This window comes from Pezoporus flaviventris, unplaced genomic scaffold, assembly GCF_033815535.1.
Source record: "Pezoporus flaviventris isolate CSIRO_AGI_PZ_B2104156 unplaced genomic scaffold, CSIRO_AGI_Pfla_v1 ptg000043l, whole genome shotgun sequence".
Taxonomy (NCBI): domain Eukaryota; kingdom Metazoa; phylum Chordata; class Aves; order Psittaciformes; family Psittacidae; genus Pezoporus; species Pezoporus flaviventris.
In genome coordinates, this window is record NW_026892591.1 from 1,547,301 (window position 1) to 1,568,635 (window position 21,335).

General features: G+C 53.9%; 1 protein-coding gene across 1 annotated transcript in view; it reads right to left on the minus strand.

The window, feature by feature from the left end:
- LOC133276204 (fibrillin-2-like) overlaps positions 1-21,335 on the minus strand; it is a 95,535-nt gene that overhangs the window by 13,776 nt on the left and 60,424 nt on the right. Inside the window, exons 13-42 of the mRNA XM_061466816.1 lie at positions 21,077-21,220; positions 19,759-19,878; positions 19,005-19,130; positions 18,411-18,533; positions 17,465-17,740; positions 17,049-17,102; positions 15,340-15,465; positions 14,827-14,952; positions 14,165-14,284; positions 13,303-13,440; positions 13,172-13,222; positions 11,942-12,067; positions 11,150-11,377; positions 10,905-11,030; positions 10,440-10,568; positions 6,462-6,587; positions 6,055-6,180; positions 5,586-5,708; positions 5,213-5,338; positions 4,967-5,092; positions 4,393-4,515; positions 3,941-4,063; positions 3,467-3,592; positions 3,154-3,276; positions 2,623-2,745; positions 1,955-2,116; positions 1,382-1,450; positions 969-1,094; positions 568-693; positions 261-410 (exon numbers count right to left, since the gene is read on the minus strand). Coding sequence (XP_061322800.1) covers positions 261-410; positions 568-693; positions 969-1,094; positions 1,382-1,450; positions 1,955-2,116; positions 2,623-2,745; positions 3,154-3,276; positions 3,467-3,592; positions 3,941-4,063; positions 4,393-4,515; positions 4,967-5,092; positions 5,213-5,338; positions 5,586-5,708; positions 6,055-6,180; positions 6,462-6,587; positions 10,440-10,568; positions 10,905-11,030; positions 11,150-11,377; positions 11,942-12,067; positions 13,172-13,222; positions 13,303-13,440; positions 14,165-14,284; positions 14,827-14,952; positions 15,340-15,465; positions 17,049-17,102; positions 17,465-17,740; positions 18,411-18,533; positions 19,005-19,130; positions 19,759-19,878; positions 21,077-21,220 — 3,891 coding nt within the window. The remainder of the gene's footprint in view (positions 1-260; positions 411-567; positions 694-968; positions 1,095-1,381; positions 1,451-1,954; positions 2,117-2,622; positions 2,746-3,153; positions 3,277-3,466; positions 3,593-3,940; positions 4,064-4,392; positions 4,516-4,966; positions 5,093-5,212; positions 5,339-5,585; positions 5,709-6,054; positions 6,181-6,461; positions 6,588-10,439; positions 10,569-10,904; positions 11,031-11,149; positions 11,378-11,941; positions 12,068-13,171; positions 13,223-13,302; positions 13,441-14,164; positions 14,285-14,826; positions 14,953-15,339; positions 15,466-17,048; positions 17,103-17,464; positions 17,741-18,410; positions 18,534-19,004; positions 19,131-19,758; positions 19,879-21,076; positions 21,221-21,335) is intronic.

Consider the following 21,335-nt stretch of genomic DNA (forward strand, 5'->3'; position numbering starts at 1 on the left):
CACCGTCCCTGCAAGTGTTCACACAGTGTGGAGATGAGGCCTCAGTGCCATGGGTCAGGGGTGGCCTTGGCTCCACAGATACTGGCCCAGTCCCCCATGTCTTCTAATGCAATGCTTCTCCCCACAGCACTCACCCACAGGCACCCCCCCTGCCAGACAGGATGCTCTCCCTTCTCCTCCTGTTTGGTCAGTGCCTGTGCCTCACAGTGCAGGGGATGGCTGGAAAAGCAAGGGGCAGCCACGGTGCCAGGGTGACTTACGGCTGGCCGGCGTGGGGCAGGGCTCGCATGGCTTGTTCCAGGCTTTGCCAATGTTGTAGGAGCAGCAGCACATCTTCTTGGTCATGTTGAAGGAGAGCTCGTTCTCACACGTGTCGTTGTAGTTGCGGTAGCACACGCTCTTCCTCATGTCTGCAAAGGCAGCCCAGTGTCTTGTGCCAGCCACACCACTGCTGCTCCGTGTGCTCAGGCAAGGTGCCCACACTGCGCTGCCCACAGCACAACCCAGGGGTTGCACGCAGTCAGGGCACTGCCAGACCCCTGCCCACAGGCTCAGACCATGCCATACCCATGCAGTTATTTCCTCCGTTGACTTGCATGTACTCAGGGGGGCACACGCAGGTGTAGTTGCCAAGGGTGTTGTAGCAGGTCCCGGGGCCACAGATCCCAATGTGAGCAGAGCACTCATCAATATCTGCCAAGGAAAGGAGATTGGAGGTCAAAGCACTGGGAGAAAACCTGACATGGGAGTGGGGGTAGGCTTGGCACAAGGTTTGGATGCGCCTGATACAGGGACAGGCTTTGTGATGAGGATGGGAAGTCTGGAAGAGGAAGGGGAAGTGATTCTGCCAACCACTCCTCGGGCAGCCCAGATACACACACAAGCCTGATGCACACACACGCAAGCACACACGTGAGTGCTGTACACGCCAGGCCCGCAGCCAAGCCCAGGCACCACGCTGCAGCTACCTTCACAGATGCGCGTGTCCTCATTGAGGTAGTAGCCAAGGGGGCACTCGCACTGGAAGCTGCCAAAGGTGTTCACACAGTTGCCACCCTGGCAGAGGCCCGGCAGCTCCTGGCACTCGTCGATATCTGAGGAGGGAGAGCAGGCAGGAGGTGGTCATCGCCTGCCCGCGCAGGGCAGGCAGTGCCTTCACGCTGGCATCCATCGCGGGTCCGTCCCACCACCTCCAGCTCCTGCTGGTGCCCAGGAGCACGTCCGAGGAGGGCACACACTTGCTGTTTGTCATTTGGTGGTCAAGGGCTCAGCGTGCACCCAGCCAGCCCAGTGCCACAGCAGAGAGTGCCCACACAAGGCTGGGTGGGCTCACCCAGCATCCAAGCCCCTGGTAAGGCGCATGGGGTCCGTGTCAGCTTACCTTCCAGGATGACAGTGATGGGGTTGGGCCGGAAACCTTCCCCTCCAGGGCACAAGGTCTTGTATTCAGCTGCAGAAAAAGTCAGTCAAGGGGGTCCTGGGCTTAGTGGGCTCTCATGAAACAGGAGGGGTAGGGAGAACCAAGAGAAACCCAGGAGACATAGGCCATGAGGATGGTGGCTGTGGTCCAGATGGAGCATCCTGACTCCCACTGCATGCCAAGCCAACTTAGCCACCCTGTCTCTGCCTGCCTGCCCTTGAGTGGTGTTATTCCACATACACATGCCCTCCCCTAGCCCACTGGACTGGAAAGAGGGATCCCAACCTGTATTCCCCAGGCACAACCAGCCTGGTATCCCGCACCCCATCTCACCACTCCCACTGCACTCACACAACAGGGTTACTGCCTTCTCCCTCAGCTCCCCTTGCTCCATCATGATGATGGCATATCCTGGACCCAGGACCCGCAGCCTCAGTTGAAAAGCCACAGGGCAGTGGCCCCATTTCTCTTCTCAGCTCTATGCTGCCCATCCAGCCCATGCCCAAGTTCACCCCAGGTATGTTCCCAACTCACTTGTGTTGGCTGGAGGACAAAGCTCACAAGGGTTGCCCCATGCACGCCCCAGCGAGCAGCAGCAGGATGCCCGGGTGACCCCGACTCCAATCTCTGCGCTGCAGGAGATACCCCCATCTCCTCGATCCTGGGTGTCGAGGAAGCAGTTCCCAACACGGGTATCTGCACAAAGACAGCAGTGGGTGAGCAAAGCCCCTCCAGTAAAGACTTGTGTGCATAGGGGGAAATAACACTAGCACTATTGCCTCAAGAAGCAGGGAGCAGGATAAGACCCCAGTCCTGTCCCAGATGCCCACACTGTCAGCTACCTGTGTTGTCTGCGCTGTACTGCCCTTGCAGCTCATGACATTGAGAACCCTTCAAGAATAAAGCGTGTCCAGCTTTGTCTGCCATCAGTATGGCTGGAGAGCATGAGCCAAATAATGCCCCCAGTAAGCCAGGGCCTTTCAAGAAACAAACACTGAAGAATAACTCCAGAGCTGCCCAGGAATAACATTACTTCAACCAGGAGAGCACCCACACTGGTGACACAAGGTGGGCCAGGCTTAACAGGAGGTAGGTGCTCTTGTGCTGCTACAGCGCTAAGCCCAGCATGGACAGCCAGGCCTGGGATGTGGGACCAGCAAGGACGGGCAAGGTCGTGGATGGAAGGTGTCCTCTCCACTCACCCACACAGCCCACACCAGTGGGGTTCAGCTCAAAGTCCTGTGGGCAGTTGCAGAGGTAGCTGCCAGGGGTGTTGACACACAGGCCGTTGATGCAGTTCACAGGGTCTGCACATTCGTTGATGTCTGCAAGGATGGAAAGATGAAGACTGAAAAATGAACAGATGAAGAAAGCACAGAAACCACAGCTCTAAGCTCTGCACCGTATGTTCAGGGTGTATCCTCACGACCACAGTGTTTCTAAGGCTCTTCATGTGATGGCAGGCAAAGCCCTTCTAGGAACAGATCTTGCTTTGTCCTGTTTCACACCACTATGCCCAGGGTCAGAAGCAAGGAGCAGAGCCACCGCTTTCCCTCCCATCCACTGAAGGCCCACCTCCCACCAAGAGCGAAGACACATCACCACATCACACAGGGATGCTTAAACGGCTTTAAGCTGCTAGTGCCACTCCCAGTGCCATGGCTGGGGCAAGGTCCCACCAGGAGATCACAGAGCAGTGATCCTCATCCGAGAGCCCTGTGCAAGTCCTATACCTGTGCAGTTGCCTCCACTCCTGTCCAGTTCGTAGCCTTCATCACAGGCGCAGCGGAACATCCCAGGCAGGTTCTGGCAGGTCCCAAAGACACAGATGTTCTGGAAGGTGCATTCATCAATGTCTGCAAAACAGGGAGAGCTGGGCGTTCAGGATCTGGCATCCCACCTGAAAGCAAAGCCTTGCACCACCAGGGGATGGTTGGGCTTGCTTAGGAATAGATCAGGTGGTGACAGTGCAGTGGAGAGACCAAGACCAGCAAGGAGGTGGACACTGGACCTCCTAGAGCAGCAGCGAGAGCCCTGGGCACTCACCCTGGCAGGCCTTGCTGTCCTCTGTGGGGTTGAAGCCCATCTCGCACTCGCAGCGGTAACCCCCGGGTGCATTGAGGCACTGGCCGTTCTCACACAGGTTCACGTTGTCCGCACACTCGTCCACGTCTGGAGGGAGTCAGGCAGGAGACTGAGCTGGTGTCCACCCCATGAGCTTCCCTCAGCTTGCCCAGGAGACTCCCACGAGCTGCTTCCCACCCCGCTGCTGGGAGGCTGAGGAGGGGGCTGCAATGCTCCGCATCGCCTTGACCCTCCCCAAGCACATGCTGAGAAGTGGGGGATCTCTGCTGCAGGCATCTGAGCAGGCTGTGGCTCAGGGCAGGCTGCAGCGGCTTTTGGGGGACACCTGCATTGGGGAACCCCAGACACAAGCATCTGGGCGCTGAAGCAGGCTGGTGGTTCCGAGGGGATGGCTCCATGTCCCAGCAGGATGCCCATTGAGTCCTTGGGCCTCACCAGAGCAGGAGAAGCCGTCCCCATTGAAGCCCTCTCGGCAGGCGCAGCGGTAGGAGCCTGGCGTGTTGACACAGTTGGCGTTCAGGTTGCACTTGTGCTCTTCGGTGGCACACTCATCCAGGTCTGGGAAGGGAGAACACCCCGGTCAGTGCTTTGCCTCTGGCCTTCCCTCTAAGCCCAGGCAGGTAGCGCAGGGCGCAGAGGACAAGCCAATGGCCCAGGAGAACGCAGCCTCCAGGTACCTGGAGCGCTCATGAGGCTCCAACGCATCTCTGTGAGCCCCTATGGCCATGAGGCACTCCCATGGCAGTGCTGGCACACATAGTATGGCAGTGAGACACTTCCACACACATACCCACGCTCCCAGTACCTCCCCAGTGCAGACACACATACCCTTGCCTCCATAGAGCACCTGGAGATGCAAAGACCCTCTCCTGGGATGAGGAACTCACCGTTGCACTTCAGCCCATCTCCAAGCCAGCCTGTACGACACTTGCATTTGAAGCTCCCGGGCACGTTGATGCAGGAGGCGTGCATGTCGCAGTTGTGAGCCCCAATCTCACACTCATCAATGTCTGCAGGAAGGAAGGACATCAGAGCTGACACAGCTCAGCTCCCCTCAGAGAGGAGGGGGTAAAATCCTGCTAATGGGTCTGGGTACCAACAGCTCCTGGGATTCTGAACCCCAAGGGATGGGAGCAAGGTGCTTTGGGGAAGAGGCTGCCCTGGATTGTACTCATGAGCTGAAGTGCTCAAAGGTACAACTCTCACCCTGCTCAGCCCTGGAAGATGAAGACAAAAGGAAAGGCAGGCGCCTGGCTTGGCTGTCAGCTAGGAGAGTGCCAGTTCCTGCCTGCAGCCTGCCTCCTTGGCAATCTGCCTGCCCAGGAGGGGCTCCCAGCACACAGCCACATCCCTAGGTGTGCCCAGCATCCTGCAGTGCACGGCTGGTTTCTCTCCTTGGCAGCTGCAGAAGGTGTTTGTGAGGGCTCCCACCAGCACCCTCCCAGCCTGGTGTGTTCCTACCTGTGCAGCCTGTGGTTCCCTTCTTGACAAAGTAACCCAGCTGGCAGTGACAGATGAAGGAGCCCTTCGTGTTCTCACACTCGCCATGCAGGCAGATGTTAGGGTTGAGATCACACTCATTCACGTCTGCAGGAGAGAAAGGACTTGTTTGGAACAGCACAAGAACCATGACACGACTCTGGGGTAACCCTTCCTCCATCCAAGAGCAGCCTTGTGATGCAGTGCTGGCCACAGCCTTGTCCTCACCGATACAGGTCTTCATATCCAGGGATGCCATGAAGCCATCGAAGCAGAGGCAGCGGTACTCCCCGGGGATGTTAGTGCACTGCCCCCCATCACAGATGTCTGGATTATCCTCACATTCATCAATATCTAGAGAGGAGACCGGAATAAAGTTGTTAGAGCCAGTGAAAGGGTATTGTGGGAGCAGGAGGGGGTCACAGGGGGACTTTGCTCCAAATCATGTAGTGACAGGACTCTGGAGCCTTTAATGAGGGGCTGCACATTGCAGTGCAAAGCAAAAACATCTGTCCAGGGAAATCACCAACCCTAAGGCTGACTGGCCACGGACGCAGAGGTCCCTGGGGCAGCACCTGTGAGAGCCAAGCTGACTGCTCACCTGCACATGATCTCTTGTCTGGCATCAGAGCATAGCCTTCGCTGCAGCTGCATTCGTAGCTGCCCTCCGAGTTGGAGCAGTGGGTGTCACAGCCGCCGTTGGTTATGGTGCACTCATCAATGTCTGGAGGAGAAGGGAGAGGTCAGGAAGCTGCTTGGGTCACGGGCCCATATGTGCCTTGCAACAGAGCTGCTCACAGTGCCCGTAACAGAGACAAGGTGGGAAAGGTGTTGAAGAGGAAACAAACCCCCCTCAGCCACAAGAAAGCATCTCCTGCTTTCCATGGTGACCACTTGCAGCTCACACTAGTTTCACAGCTGATGACCAGCCTGGCTGTAGCTCAACCAGGAGGTCCCCCCCTTGCCTTACCCTCGGACACCACCCCCCATTTTAAGAGGCATGAGGCCAGGAGGGTTCTGGATATACACTGCGGTCTTGGCACAACTATTGGGCAAAGAGAAGCACTCACCAACACAGCCCTGCCTGTCCAGGGTGGCCTGGAAACCCGAATCACAGGCGCACTGGTAGGTACCAATGACGTTGACGCAGCGTCCATTGCGACAGAGGTTGTCACTGAGGGAGCATTCGTTGATGTCTGCAGCAGGAAGAACAGTTTGAGCAGCCAGCCATGCTGACATCATGACGAGCATCATCTGGCCCCCTCCCTGGGTACCCCCCACCTACTTCTCTCCCCAGGCTGAATGTCATTGCCCCACTGGTCAGTCTTCAGTGAAGAGCAGGCAGAAAACAGACACCATAAGTGCAATGAAACCCTGGGAGCGACCTCAGTCCCTCCAGGATGAGTGCGTTTTACCCCCATCCAAGTCTCCCTGGACCATCACCCTTGAACACACTCTGGTCCTAACATCATCTCACCTATGCAAGTGTTCCCTTCAGACGTCAGCTCATGTCCAGGGGGGCAGATGCATTCGAAGCTGCCATCTGTGTTCATGCAGATCCCCCCTCTGCACAGGAGTGGGTCCCGCTCGCACTCATTGATATCTACAGAGAAGGACATGAAATCATAGAATCATAGATGTGGTGGACTGTCCCCTTCAGCTTGGCTTTCCAGATGATGGGGTGGAGCTGGTGCCATGCCCCACAGTCCCATCACCACAGGGGGACATCGCAAAAGCAACAGGGCAGCGAATGCAGGGCTTGGGTGGATTGATGGCTGAAGTATGCACTTAGGAAATCACAGCTCTTGTCTTGAGCTCAGTGTATGGAAAGTGTAACACGAGGAGGAAAGAAGTCATTAGCCTTGCACAGATTAGCCAGGAAGGACTAGGAAGATAGTTCCTAGCTCCCATTCACCTACCCCAGGACATCGTCCTAGGATAACAATGTGAACATCCTTGTTACCAGCCTCCAAGTAGTGCCAGCATAACACACAGCGCTAGGAAATAGGCTGTGCACGGCTGAAAAAGAATCACATATGGACAAAGAGATGAAATTTACTGGGAACTGGAGGAATTCCTGAAATAGATGTAACTGCTGGGAGAGGGAGGTGATCCAGGCTGCTGAAAGGAGTGATAGAGAAGTTTAGAAATGCCAGAATCAAAAAATAAACCCAAGCAAGGGGAACTACTGGAACGGTGAACTGGAATGGTGATGGTTGGAACCAGAAACCCACGGGAGGAGGAGATGAAGAACTGCAAGCACGGAAACCGGGAAGTCTTGTTATTGATTCCTGATCTGTGGCCCCTGGAGAAAGCTCTTTATGATCTCCTGTGATATTGTACAGGTCTTTGTGCTACTTGTGGTGCTTCCCATAGCAAGTGCTGGGTGAAACTCATCCTCTAACTCTGGAAACAGGAACCTGAGAATGAGCTTCTCGATTTTGGTCCCAGAATAGATTCCAAAGATTTTACATTCTTGCTCGCCCCTAGCATTGGCTTGAGACGGTTTGCACTGACAGTAGGAGAGGGGGACTAAAGGGAAGCCTTCCTGGAACTGCTCAGAGGATCCATCTGCCCACAGCTGCACTCTGAGACGCGGGCATTCAGAATACAAAGCCATGGGGTGCAAGGTGAATGAGCTGAGTGAGCTAAAACAAATGCCCTTTAGTGCCAGGAGGTTGTCTCCTGCCAGAGGCTGGCAAGAATTCCTCCCTCATGAGGCTGAAGCCAAGTTCTTTTGGCGGACACAGGCAGGAAGAAGTTAATCCTTGACCATGGGAAAAACCACAGTTGTCACAACACACTTTGGGGTGAAATGAGTCAGGCTCCTGTCACCTGGAAGAAAGGATAAGGTGGAATGGGCATCAAAGAACCCCAAACAACCCAATCCACCGATGAAATACATCCTTGTATAAAGATATCAGAAACCTCATTACTGAAAGAACTCAGCAGGGCATCAGGGGGGCTGTGAATCTCAGTATCCCAGAAATGGAGACGGAAAGGGAGGAGAAGCATCAGTGTGAGCTGTGGGAACCCACGCTACAAATCGTGTGGAAAGACACAAACCCACGCCAGTGGCAGGGATGTATTACAAAGAACTCCGAGAATCAAATATGAAAAAGGAATCCATGGTATTGAATCAAGCCACAGACTGAAGTGGTTTGAAAGTCCAAGCCAGAGCAGAAAGAGCAGAATATGAAGCCTGTCACTCAGACAAGTTATCCTGGCTAGACAGACGAGGAGAGGAACGTGGTATGCCAGGAATTAGAGGACAGCAACAGTCTGGTTGACTTGTTGGAGACAAACTGAGGTACTGAGGTCATTGAGGGTTTTTTTTTAAGCTACAAACAAGAATTAGTCAATTGAAAGCAGATGAGACGCTGACAGAATAAACCCAAGCATTGGCCAGATGGGAGGAGCTGTAAAGAATGATCTGGGGAGAAAGGCTGATTAAATGGGCAGGTGAAAGGGAGCCCTTACAACCCTGACTGGAAATAGAGTGGGGTGGAAGAATGCAGATGGTCTACCAGAACTCCTCGTGAAGGACTTGATCTGTGCCATGGGTCTGGGGAACTGGACAGGGGCTTGATTAATGGTCGAGGCTATTGATTCATGGCTGAGGTACGAAAATGCTGCGCATCCCAAGGAACAGGGCAGAAACAGCAGCACTTGATGAGCTCTCACCCAGAAGTGAGGCCAGGTTGAGAGTCATTTTAGCAAAGATTGGGTGGAAAGCAGGCCAAGGAAAACTGGTTGAATCAGCAAGCTTCAAGCTGGCAGAGACGCAAGCTATCAAATGGTGAACCTCTTGCTGAGCAAGGGATTTCTCCATGTGCAGGCATTTGATTTAATGGCACGTGGCTGTGGGATGTGCAATGACAGCAGTGCTATAAAGACCAAAGCTTAATGTGTCTTCTAATAGAGGAGTAGAAATAATAGGTCTACTAATCTCAGTAGTGATCTAATCATGATATAACTGACAGCTCCTTGCAAGGAACACACATTACCTAAGAAGGGGACCAAGCTACATGTAACTGGATTTAAATGACCGATGTAGCCTGTGAGACATCATTTAGGGCAGGTAGATGAACCAAGTTAGGAAGACACCTGTGGTGGCATGGAGACATCTACAGAAACATCTACAAGTTGAGAAACATTCTGCAATGCTGTTGGAAAAGCCATGGTTCAATGTAAGGGTTGAACATACGGTACGAATCACGTCTGGAGATGGGTGTACATTTAGAGTGTGGATATGTAAAGAATCAGTGGCAGAATAAAGAGTAGATGGGTAACACAAGGCTGAAAATAAGTAGAAGGAGATGAGACATCACCCAAAGGACGGAGCCAAGCGTGCATGAGAACTGGAGCTCACAGCCAATGAGTTCAAGCTGCTGGCCTGGCAGAGCTCCACTGGGCAGTAGCCAACCTCCAGCATAGAGGTTGCCGTCTCCCTACGGAGCAGGAATGAAAATACCAGGCATGGTTCCTGTCCCAGCTCAGTGGCAATGCCAAGCTCAAGCTCCAGTTGCTGGTGGCTGAAACAAGAGGAAAGGTTAGTGGCCAAGGTTTGGTGCAAGGGGAATGAGCATTGTGCACGAACAAGTACGAGATGGGAAAGGAAACACGGGGCCTTAGTCTAATGTAAAATAAGGGAGGCAACATCACACTGGGATTGCAGGGAAATGCCCTTTGGGTACAGCAAGCAGGAAAGGGATGGGAAAGAACTGGAGGAAAGCTGGTTGGTGGCACCTGGGCTCCCCTGTGGCCTCCCACAGCTGAGGTAAGGGTGGCCAGGAGGTGGCAGGGCAGGACCAATGATATCCCATGAATGCTGCACAGGAAGAGCCCAAGATGCACTATACTACATATATATATATGTATATATATATATACATATAGAGTCCTCCCTGATGCTGGTCTGGGCTGCCAGTCTCCTTCTCTGGCTCATGGGGCACCACCAGCCCTGGTGCCAGGCACAGGCTCTGGCCTCTGGACCAGGAGGTCAATGTAAATAGAGGTCTCTGAGGGAAGAATCCCAGTTTTGGGCTCCAAGTCTCACAACCTTTTCACTGCCTCTGCATGGGGCAGAGCCTTGGGGCACTGCTAGCAGAGATAGCGTGGAGCCCTTCACTGCTGGGCCCAGGTAGAGCACAGCAGTCCCAGGATTACATCTGCGGTGCCCTCAGCTCCAGGCACAGCATCCCTCTCTCTACACGTGCTGCCCTTCAGCCCAGCTCCACCTCTGCAATGAAAGCAAGGCAAAAGACTCACTACCCTGGACTCCCACTGCTCCCCCAGAGGGCAATGAAGAGATCTGGCTTAATACCAAGGAGCAGACAGACAGGATGCTAGAGAGCCAGACACACAGGGAGCAGCTTGGCACAGTGGCGCCAGCTCCTTTCTTCCCTGTTGCAAACGAGTAAGGTGCAGCCCTGCCCTGGAGACACGTCCTTACCCATGCAGTTCTTCATCATCATGAAGCCACTCTCGTAGCCTTCGAAGCACTCGCACTCAAAGCTGCCCGGCGTGTTGACACAGGTGCCATGGCCACACAGGTCTGGTGAGATGCGGCACTCGTCGATGTCTGTGGGGATGAAGAGCAGCTAGTGGAGGCAGAACAGACTACGGGCACCGCTACAGCTGCCTGTACTGCACAGCAAATTCAATGAACAGGGACTGGCAAGGACTTCTCTTCCTGAAGGGAGAGACAGCAGTTAAACTTGCTCTCTGGTGCAGGATTCATCTTTCATCCCGTGAGCAGAAGGAGCCTTCAGCTCATGGACCTGCCTTTGGCTTCTCAGTATGTCCCTAAGATAAAAGCTGTGGCTCCGCTGGGTTCCACCATCATGCTAAGAATTCCACGAGGTGGACAAGGCTGCAAGATGGGCAAGTGTTCCCAAGGAAGCTGCTCTTCCCTTACCTGTGCAGTTCCTTTCTTCAGCATCCAAAGCAAAGCCGTTGCCGCAGATACACCTGAAGCTGCCAATGGTGTTTCGACAGGTCCCATGAGTGCACAGGCCGGAGAAGACCTTGCATTCATTCACATCTGTGGGTGAAGACAGAACAGCAACGTTTCAGGGAGGAGATGTCTGCAGTGAAGCTTAGAGTCCCCAGGCAAGCAGCAGCGTCCTTGGGCTGAGCACAGCAGCTCCTTTTTCTTCTCACCTTTGTAGAAAGGCCTTCCTGAAAGCACGTCTCCTCGGTTGGCGAAGCCGGGTCCCCTTGGGCAGATGGCCTTGTACTCACTGGAGCCAACCTTGGGACACTCTTCACAGTCGATGCCCCACGCTGAGCCCACGGAGCAGCAGCACATGTCGATGCGGTACTTGCCTGGCAGGGGCTCCGTGCACTCATCCTCATCCCATTTCATGTAGCACTGTTCCACACGCACATCTGGGGAGAGAGCAGAGCTGAGCCCTTGACTGCAGCACCCAACCTCTGGGGAAACCAGAGGTATCAGTGCCTTTGACACAGTTGGCAAGGTTTCTGGAACAGCTTTGGCTGGAGCATCCCCCAAGCAATGCCCAGGTAGGGGCCATGTGGATGAGGCCACCTTCTTTGCGATGCTACAAGAGATTGAATAGCATGGCCATGGCCAGCCTGTGACTGCAACAGGACCAGAGAAAGGAACCTCCACAGTGTAGTAGTGCAGATGGCCCGTATGAAGGGCAGAGTTTTTCATGGTGTGCCCAGAAAGCAGCCAGGAGTTGTTTTAGGACTGCTGGGCCATGTCATTAACCAGTTAGGTTAATTGCATGTCTACCCCTGAAGTCCACCCAAGGAGAATGATTGCTTTACTAGCTGAACCTGCAGACACAAAGCTATGGCAGCCTTGCAGGTATGATGTGCCATCACTCGGTTCTCAAGACTGTTGCACGTGGTGGGTAGGGGATGGTTGGAGCACTGTAGATAGGGCTGAACAGTGACCAGGATGTGGCTGAGAGGAGGTGTCCTTACCCACACATGTCCTAGCAGTGCCATCAAGGGTCAGTCCTTCTGGACACTCGCACCGAAAGGAGCCAGCAGTGTTCACACAGCGCCCGTTTGGGCAGACACCAGGGAAGACCTCGCACTCATTCACATCTGTTGGCACAAAAGCAAGAGGCAGGCATGAGAGCAGCACATGGACAAGCCCAGTGTGGCCTTGAGGAGCTCTTGGAGGAGATGGAAGGAGTCCAAAAGACTAAAACCGGCATCCTGTCACAGAGCCACAGCCATGCCCAGGCACTTCTGCAAGGGCATTCCAAAGCCTGTCAGAGGTAGCGTGGTCCTGTTGGCTGGCATAGCACTGATAGAGTGACAGCAGGACTCACAAACAGGAGTACTGCTGATGGAGCAGCTACACTTGGAACCCCATCTCCAGGTACATGAATGACAAGAAAATCATCATCAGGAGTCAGCATGGATGGAGCAGGGGGAGTCATGACTGATGAGCTGGATCTAATTCTATGATAAAGTGGCTGGCCCAGTAGGCAAGGGAGTAGCGGTGGACATTGGCCACCTAACCCTGAGCGCTGCTTCCCGTAAGGGCCTCCTACAGAAGCTGCTGATGTATGGGCTGGTTGAGCAGATAGTGAGATAGATTGAAAACTGTCTGAATGGCTGGGCCCAGAGCGTGCTGTTCAGTGGCCTCAGCACCGGGTCTGATCCTGTTTCACATGGTCATTAGTTATCAGGATGATGGGGTAAAGCGTATCCTCAGCAAAGCTGCTGCTGGCACAGAACTGGGAGGAGCGGCTGACACACCAGAAGGTCACGCTGCCATCCAGAGGGACCTTGGCAAGCTGGAGAAATGGGCTGCCAGGAACACTCATAAATGCTGGAGGTCACCCAGCTGGAAGGCAGCTTGGCAGGAAAGGGCCTGGGGTCTTGGTAGACACCAAGTTGAACATGAGGCAGCAACGTGCCCTTGCTGCAAAGGCCAGTGGTATCCTGGGCTGCATTAGGAGTGTTGCCAGCAGGTTGAGGGAAGTGATGCTTCCTCTCTACTCAGCATGCATGAGGGCACAACTGGAGTTCAGTTCTGGCCATCACAGTATGAGACAGAGATGGACACAGTGGAGACAGTCCGACAAAGGGCCACGAAGCGTAGATCCCCCACCAAAGACCCAGAGTCGCAGGACAGCAATAAGGAGTGACCATGCTCCCAGTCAAAACCCTCGTCTTCTGGGTCCTGCAGCAGTTTACCTTCACATGTGACCCCCTTCATCCTAGCATATCCCCGGGGACAGGCAGTATCTGCAAGGAAACAGGGGAAATGTCAGCCAAGAAATGGGCTTCCCCCTGCCTTCCCGAGGGTGGTGCCGGCAGAGCCTTACCAATCTCACAGCGCTCACAGGGGCTGCCCCACGCTGCCCCCAGCGTGGCACAGCACTCGGATTTCAGGGTGGCCCCGTTGATGTTCACCTCACAGCGTCCGTCCTGGATGTTCAACCAGCACGTCCCTTTCATGCTGTCTGGAGAGGCAAAGACAAGACACGAGTGAAGAGCTGCTCCTTGGTGGACGTTCCCAGCTCCATGGAAGCCAGGCTGCCAAGAGAAGCAGCTAGGAAGAAACTATCGTGGAGCTGCAGTGGGACTATTGCTCCCTGGTGTCACTTTATCCTTCATGCTGTGGAGTCAAGTGCATGGACACAAACTCTGTTGGTCTCCTGAGCACTGCTGTGCTGTGGAGCAGCATTTCTGTGCTCTCTGATACACCTATTGCATCACTTCTGTGTCCTGCCCTTCCCCTAGTTCCAGCCTGCTCCTCTTCTGGGTAGAAACAGTCCTTTCCTCCAGCTGCCCCTCACCACCTAGGAGTGGGAAGTGGGTACCTTACCGTCTTGATGAGAAGGGATCTACTTCATCCTGATGTGCCTTAATGTCAGCACACTACAAACCCATCTGCTGAGTGAGAACCCACCATCCTGGTGCCCTGAGGATCCCCTGGGACCCCATGGCTGTGGCACACTGCTCAAAGCACTGCCTGAGGTTGCAGCTTCTCAGGCTCTCTGGATGCATGAGTAAGATGGTAATTGTTATCAACAGCCAAAGAAACACTGGATGAGAAAGAGAGGGGTCAAAAGATCCCCGTCCCCAAGCCATGAATACAAGGCTTGCTTCAGATGAACAGCAAGGGGTGATGATGGGCACTGCTGATACCAGCCACCGTCCCAGAGCTGCCTGTCACATCCTTACCCACGCAGATGGTGCCGCTGGGGTCCAGCTTGCTGCCAGGGGAGCACTCGCAGGCAAAGGAGCCAGCATTGTTCCTGCAGACACCGTTCACACAGGGGTTAGAGGTGCACTCATTGATATCTGTGGGAAGAAAGGGACTGTCACTGCAGTGAGTGCCATGGGACCCGGTTTTCTGGGCCAGAGACGGGAGGGAGATGATAAAGAACATGAAGAAAAGAGGTTTTCAACTGTCCAGAGGACCCTCAGTCCAGGCCATTTTTCACCTTCTTTACAGAAAATCTCTTTTTTTTCCCCCTCTAAGCAGACATTTATGCACAAAGGGCCAATTCTCAAACATTTGAGGACTTTGTGGTCAGCAAATCGTTTCCCCCACTCCAAAGTGTAAGCTTGCAGTCAACTCGCCAAAACTTGCAATTTTGGTCAGGTTTTAGCTAAAATTTGGGAGCCCTAGAGGAAATTGTTGTGGTTTTCTGTCACTGAACAGCCCAGATGTTCTGGGTTTGGATGTCTGCTCTTTGAGATGAAGTGTGAAACTTGCCCCTTGCAGGAAAAGAAACCACAAACCCAAAGGCTGGATCTGCTCCAGTTCAAACCACTGTGGTTAGACCCTGAGCTCCCTTTCAGGCATGAAGATGCTCTCAGGTCCCTTCAAGTCACGTTACCTTCACAGGTATCTGTCTCTGTCCTGAAGACAAAGCCCTTGGGGCAGGTGCAGGTGTAGCTGCCGGGTGTGTTGCGGCACAGTCCATTGTCACACAGCAGGCGATTGACAGTGCATTCATCAACATCTGTGGGCAGAGAGATGGGGTTGATGAGCTACAGCATCCTCAGAGCTCTGGCAGCCTGACAGGCACAGAAATGCATCACCACCCTCAGAGCAATGCCATGTGGAAGGTATGTTACCTTGCTACACGTATATGCGATGTACATACATGTAGCTTGCCTGGTACAAGGTGCCACGCAAAACACAAAGCACCTTGTGCTCTTCTATGTGGACAACGCATCCCTGAACGGGAACAGAGCTTGAGGGCATCAGCTCTATCCCCGCAGGCTCCTGGGCAGTCAGAGGCCTGCCCCTGGCTCCCAGCCCCACACCGAGTGCGTGCCACCCTCTCCCCAGCACCCCTGAGCTCCTGGGTGCCCGCCACAGGGAGCTGGGGCTGCCCTGAACTCACCCACACAGTTCTTGCCCGTGGGATCCGACTCGTAGCCCAGGTTGCAGATGCAGCGGTAGCTCCCGCGCAGGTTCTCACACATGCCGTTGGGGCAGATGTCAGGGTTGAGGGCACATTCATTGATGTCTGCACAGGGAAAGAAGGCAAATCAGATGGGTCCTGGTAAACACAAATACAGAAATCTTCCCCCCAAGAATTCTGCATTGTTCCTTACAGTGAGCACCCCACTGCAGAAATCCTTCCTTCCTGTCCCACTGGTTTGACCCAGTAGGTCCTGGAGACCCCTTTTCCTCCCTTCCTGGGGCTATGGCACTGGGCATCTTGTCCTGGGGATACACAGGTGTGATCTAGCATAGGGCTCTGGGCTCAGAAGGGGAGAACTGGATAAGGGGTTGAGATAAACCCCGACTCAGTTCCATATCAAGGGCTCTCAGGTCTTTCTGTTACGTTCCTGGCTCTCCTTACAGTATCTTTATCTCAAGTACTCAGGGCACACCATTTAATTATCCCTCCTACTGGTAAAGCTGGGAGGAAGAACTGTTCATAAGATGCTATGAGCAGAATGCTGGGTCCAGCTGGGGCAAGGGCAGAGCATGATGGACAACCTGCTGTGGTACCCGGGCAAAGAGATTTTACCCTGGCAAGAGCCAGGCTCCCCACAGCACAGGGCAGGTTTGTGTTTGTACAGCAGCGTCCTCACAGTGCCATAGAGCCAGATGGCAAGAAGCCCAGGCCAGGGCTTCCCAGACACTGCTGGCCTTTGTCTCCACGCCGTTGGATTTTGGTTACATCCCCTGGGAAATGCAACCCTGGAGAGCACTGAGTGCATCCAGCCCTGGCTGCAGGCAGCAATGGGCTGACCAGAGCACGTCTGACGTTAGCTTCTTGCTAGAAAGCATCTTATCGTTAGGCTGAAACTGGCTTTGGCCAAGCGACGGTGCCCTGGAGGGAAGCCCAAGAAGTCACCAGGGCTTTGCCGCTGGCTCATTCCCATTTGGAAAGTTCTGAAAGGCCGGAGCTCGCTGGCTGCTTTGTGCTCTTCCTGCTGATCCAAGCACTGCCCGGGGCTGGCAGCGCAGCCGCCTGCCTGACCTCTTGCTGTCTAATTCAAAGCAGCCCATTGGCAACACATCCCAACACACGCTTATCACCTCCCTCTCCCTGAGCCCTCTTCCCCCCCCTGTGACCATGGAGCTGGAGGGCAGGGGATGGAAACAGGCAAGAGGATGCAATTGGTCATGCTCTTCATTCCCACCAGAGCAGGGAGTAAAGCCGGACTCTGTGTGTGCATCCCCAGCAATGGAGTTCCCACAGGGTGCCAGGAATCAACTCCTTGGTTCAACACACAGTCCCTGGGGATGCTTGCTCAACATTAACTCATGGAGGGAGCAGACAAGACACACAGCACTCCTCTCTCCCTGTGCCCAAGCTCGCATCCCACCCACTGACACTCACTAACACAGAGATAGGTTCTTGCATGCACTTACACCCACCCAGGCTATGCAAACTACCCTGTGCTTACTCACAAACAGCTCTTACATACACGGGTGTCATGGACTAGCTCTCCAGCACACCCTCCGCAGTGCCAAGCCTCCCATGGCACACACACCTACAGATGCATGCACGCTGCATTAAAAGCAGCTGAAAGAAAGAGCTGAGAGTGATGTTGGAGGTGCTTGTCTAGACTCTGGCCCATGGGATGCACGTACCTCTGCCATCAGCTGTTATCCCAATGCCACTGCTGCAGAGCGCCTGGAATTCAGCTGTGTGGAAAGCGCAACAGAGCTGTTAGCTTTTCTAGACAGTTCACACCCAGCCACATCAACTCTTGGTAATGCTGGATTTATTGAATGTCACCTATGGGCTTCCAAGCAGTGTCAGTTTACACTCATACACTGTGTATTTTAGAGCTGACACTCAATAGTCCAACACTGCGAGAAGCCCTGCAGAGAGATCAGCATCAGATTTGTGGATCCAGCCTCAATCTGTAACCGCATGGCATTCCCTTCCCACTGCCTATGGCTTTCCCATGTCCCTGCCAAGCTGTCAAGGCCATCTCCAGGACCTGGGGTGTCTCTAAGCACCTCGCAGGCTCTCTGCAAACTGAGATGGAAGAGGAGCTCACCAGAGTTCTTGGCTGGACAGGGCTGGCAGGGCTCTCCAAAGCCGTGGTCTGGGTTAGCGCAGCAGCACTCAGACTTGGTGACTGCCCCTGGGAAGGGACGAGCACATGTGCCCTTTTTAATGCCTCCGTAACACGTGCTGCGCATGTGGGTGTCCACGCAGACCCGGCCATCCACGCCGATGGCCAGGCCCCCCAGGCACTCGCAGCGGAAGGAGCCCTCTGTGTTGATGCACCAGCCGTTCATACAGATCCCTGGTGTCTCACACTCGTCGATGTCTGAAAGAGGAAGGAGAAAGTGGCTGTTACTCAAACACAGGCAGAAGGAGGCACCGACAGGAGCTTTGCGCTCTTTTCTGGGGTGACTTGGATGCTAAGAGGGTGCAGTTCGAGCATCACATCCCTTGTGTGCTCTGCTGACTCTTCCTGATGGTTCAAAGGAAGCAACAGGGATCTTTGGTGTCCTCAGACCCAGCCCATTCTCCGTTTACAGCTCAGTGACCCAGAGAATTCACCCCATGTCACAGCAGCATATCAAAGAAGTGCTGTGCTCTCCTCCTCCTCCTTTCTCCACTCTGCCTTCCCATTCTAACCTGCCTGGCTTTGGGAGGTGGCCCACAAAGCGCGCTGGAATGTGCTGCAGGGGCTGAGGAAGCTGTGGAGATGAGTGCTGCCAGCTCACACCGGTAACACGAAGCTTCAGAGCCCTGCTTTACCTCCCCCAGAAAGAGGATTGAAGCTCCAATTTGTGCTGTAGTGGAGGTGCAAGAACATTTCCCCCTGTGCCCGTTTTGCTGTGAGGGGGCCATTTCTGAAGGCAGAACAGGAGAGGTCTGGCAACAGCCTTGGTTTTCCTCAGCTCCTCTTGTCTCAGACACATCACAAGTCCCCAGGAATGTGGGCAGCAGGCTGGGAAGAGGACAAGGGCCAAGGCTGGGGACCTACGCACCGACACAGTACCGCCCATTGGGAGCCAGCACAAAACCAGGCTTGCAGATGCACTTGAAGCTGCCATCCTCATTGATACACATCCCATTGAGGCACATGTTGGTCGTGGCACATTCATCATGATCTGGGGAGGACAAACAGAAACCATGAGTTGAGCCTGAGAGCTTCAGCAAGACTCTCCTGTGCTCAAAAACATTCTGACTCCCATCTCCTGGTCAGATTGGTTCTTATGGCAGTGGGTGCTAATCCTCAAGGCAGAGATCCCACTGCTGCTCCTGGGTGAGAGCTGTCCTGCTGCATCCCTGCTGCTCTCAGTACCATGGTCACCAGTGCAGCTCACAGCAGGACTCAGACACTGGCTGCTGGAGAATGTCCTCCTTCCAGACCCAGCCCTGCTCATGCTCCTGGACCCCAAAACCTACAGGCAGCACTCCGGCAGCACTAGCACCCTTAGAAAACACCTTCCCATTTCAGTCCTCTCATTTTAAGATGCACTCAGCCCTGGAGATGAAGGGAATACAGCAGAGATTAAAGTAATCACCAAACGCTATGAAGGACATAGTCTCAGTCCCAAGTGCATGGGGAGGTAGCTTACCAACACAGTTCTTGCCATCAGGGGTGATTTCAAAGCCCGCATTGCAGATACACTGGAAGCTTCCATCAGTATTAACACAGCGGCCGTTCCTACACATCACCCCATTCATGATGCACTCATCGATATCTGCCAGGGAAACAAGCACAAGAAAGTAGCAGCAGGTGGAGTGAGAAGCAATCCAGTTTAGGATCAGATCCAGTTTAGGATTATAGAATCATGGAATGGTTTGGGTTGGAAGGGACCATAAGGTCATCCAGTTCCAATCCCCTGTCATGGGCAGGGATGCTTCACACAAAGACCATGTCACCCAAGGCTCTGTCAATCACCCTCACAGGGAAGAGCTTCTTCCTTATCTCTAACCTGAACTTCCCCTGTTCCAGTCTGAACCCATCACCCCTTGTCCTATCACTCCAGCCCCTCTCCAGCATCCTTATAGCCCCCTTCAGACACTGGAAGCTGCTCTGAGGTCTCCATGCAGCTTCCCTTTTTCAGGCTGAACAGCCCCAAAATGCCACATGTAACAGGTGTTGTGAAGAAGTGAGGACCTGATTTCCACCACCAGAAAGAGAACCACAAGAAGGATTCAGCTTAAACGTTTTGGTGTCTCTTCCAACCCAAACCATTCCATGATTCTATGACTCTTCACTCCCCTTCCCCTTTACAATCATTTTCCTTTGGTACCTTGGTCTCATAACCCACTGACACTCTTACAGCACACTGTGTCCTCCCCAAAAGAGAAACAGAGCACGCTTACCAATGCAAGCCTGCTTTGTGGGGGTGCTCTGGAAGCCCTCGTGGCACTTGCAGTGGTAGGAGCCCGGTGTGTTCACGCAGTCACCATGCACGCAGGGGCTGCTGGAGCACTCATCCACATCTGCAAGAAGAAAAGCCCGAACCCATGAGTCACCATGATACACAGCTGCTGTGTACAGCAGCAAAGGCTGCCTTGATCCTGTCCTTTCAACCCCAGCACTCAGCATCCTGACATCACAGCCAGCAGTGGATGCATCCCTTCCCTCAAGCGAACCAACTGCAACACTCAGCTTGGTGTCATCTGCAGGCTTGCTGAGGATGCCCTCAGTACCACTATGGCATTGATGAAGACATTAAAGAGCATTGGCTCCAGAATGGACCCTTGAGGGACACCACTCGTTACTGGTGTTCACTTGGACTTTGAGCCATTGTCTGTTAGCCTTTGAACACAGCCCTCCAGCCAATTCCTTATCCATCCAGCAGTCTCTCTGCCAAACCCACATCACTCCAACGCAGAGGTAAGAATGCTGTGGGGAACTCTATCAAAGACCTTACAGAAGTCCACACAGATGACAGGCACAGCTCTTTCCTGTCCACGGATGCAGTCACATCAAAGGCCACTAGATTGGTCAGGCACAGCTTGCCCCTGGTGAACCCCAACAGACCCAGCTTCTCAAAGGCAGACCCATGATCATAGAAGCCAAAACCCTGAGTATGCTGTGCAGCCAGGCATTCACCCTGTTTGATTCTGCTCCTCCCTCCTGAGCCCTTTCCTCTGATGGGAGGATAGAATAACACCATCTGCTCTCAGTGACATAGAGCCTCTGGGTGGTTCTAAGTTGCCTTGTTGCAGTATCATCAGACCCTCCATGGATCTAGGCTGCATGATTGGCTCTTCCTGGATCTCCTCTACTCACATACCCTTCATTCTCCAAACCTAGTGTTGTATCTCTTCTGTAGAGGCACTTCAGAGGAAGGTTCTTCCTTCTGCCCTGAGCAGAAACAAGGGTCCAATCTCTCCATCTTGAGACTCACTTATATCAGTCAGCTCGAGGCTGAATTCAGGCTTACCTCCCCCTTGCACAGCCTTAACGCAGGGCTGTCACTCAGCCTGGGCCAGCACACAACGCCATGCAGTCACGTTCCTGGCTACTGCACTGCTTATGGCAATGCTGTGGCTACCACAGGAGTGGTCACCCTCGCAGGGCACACACCCCCTTTCTGCCACGCTGCTTTCTAACCTGACATGAGCCCTCTATCTCCAGCGTCTTGTGTGGGTCTCTGAGTGCAATGGGAGCTATGGGGCAGCAGCTACTCACCGATGCACTCCCCGCGCACGTCCTGCTTGTACCCCATGTTGCACTCGCAGCGGTAGCTGGATGGGGTGGGGATGCAGCGTCCGTTCAGGCAGAGGTTAGTGAAATGCTTGCAGATGTCAATGGTCTGATTCAAAGTGGCAGTTCCTGGAAAGCACAAGAGACAGCATCAGGCAGACGATTACAGCTCTCTTGACTGTGCCCAGGAAGCATAAGGGTCCTGAAGTCCAAACCCTGTGACAATGATGCTCCTGACCAACCA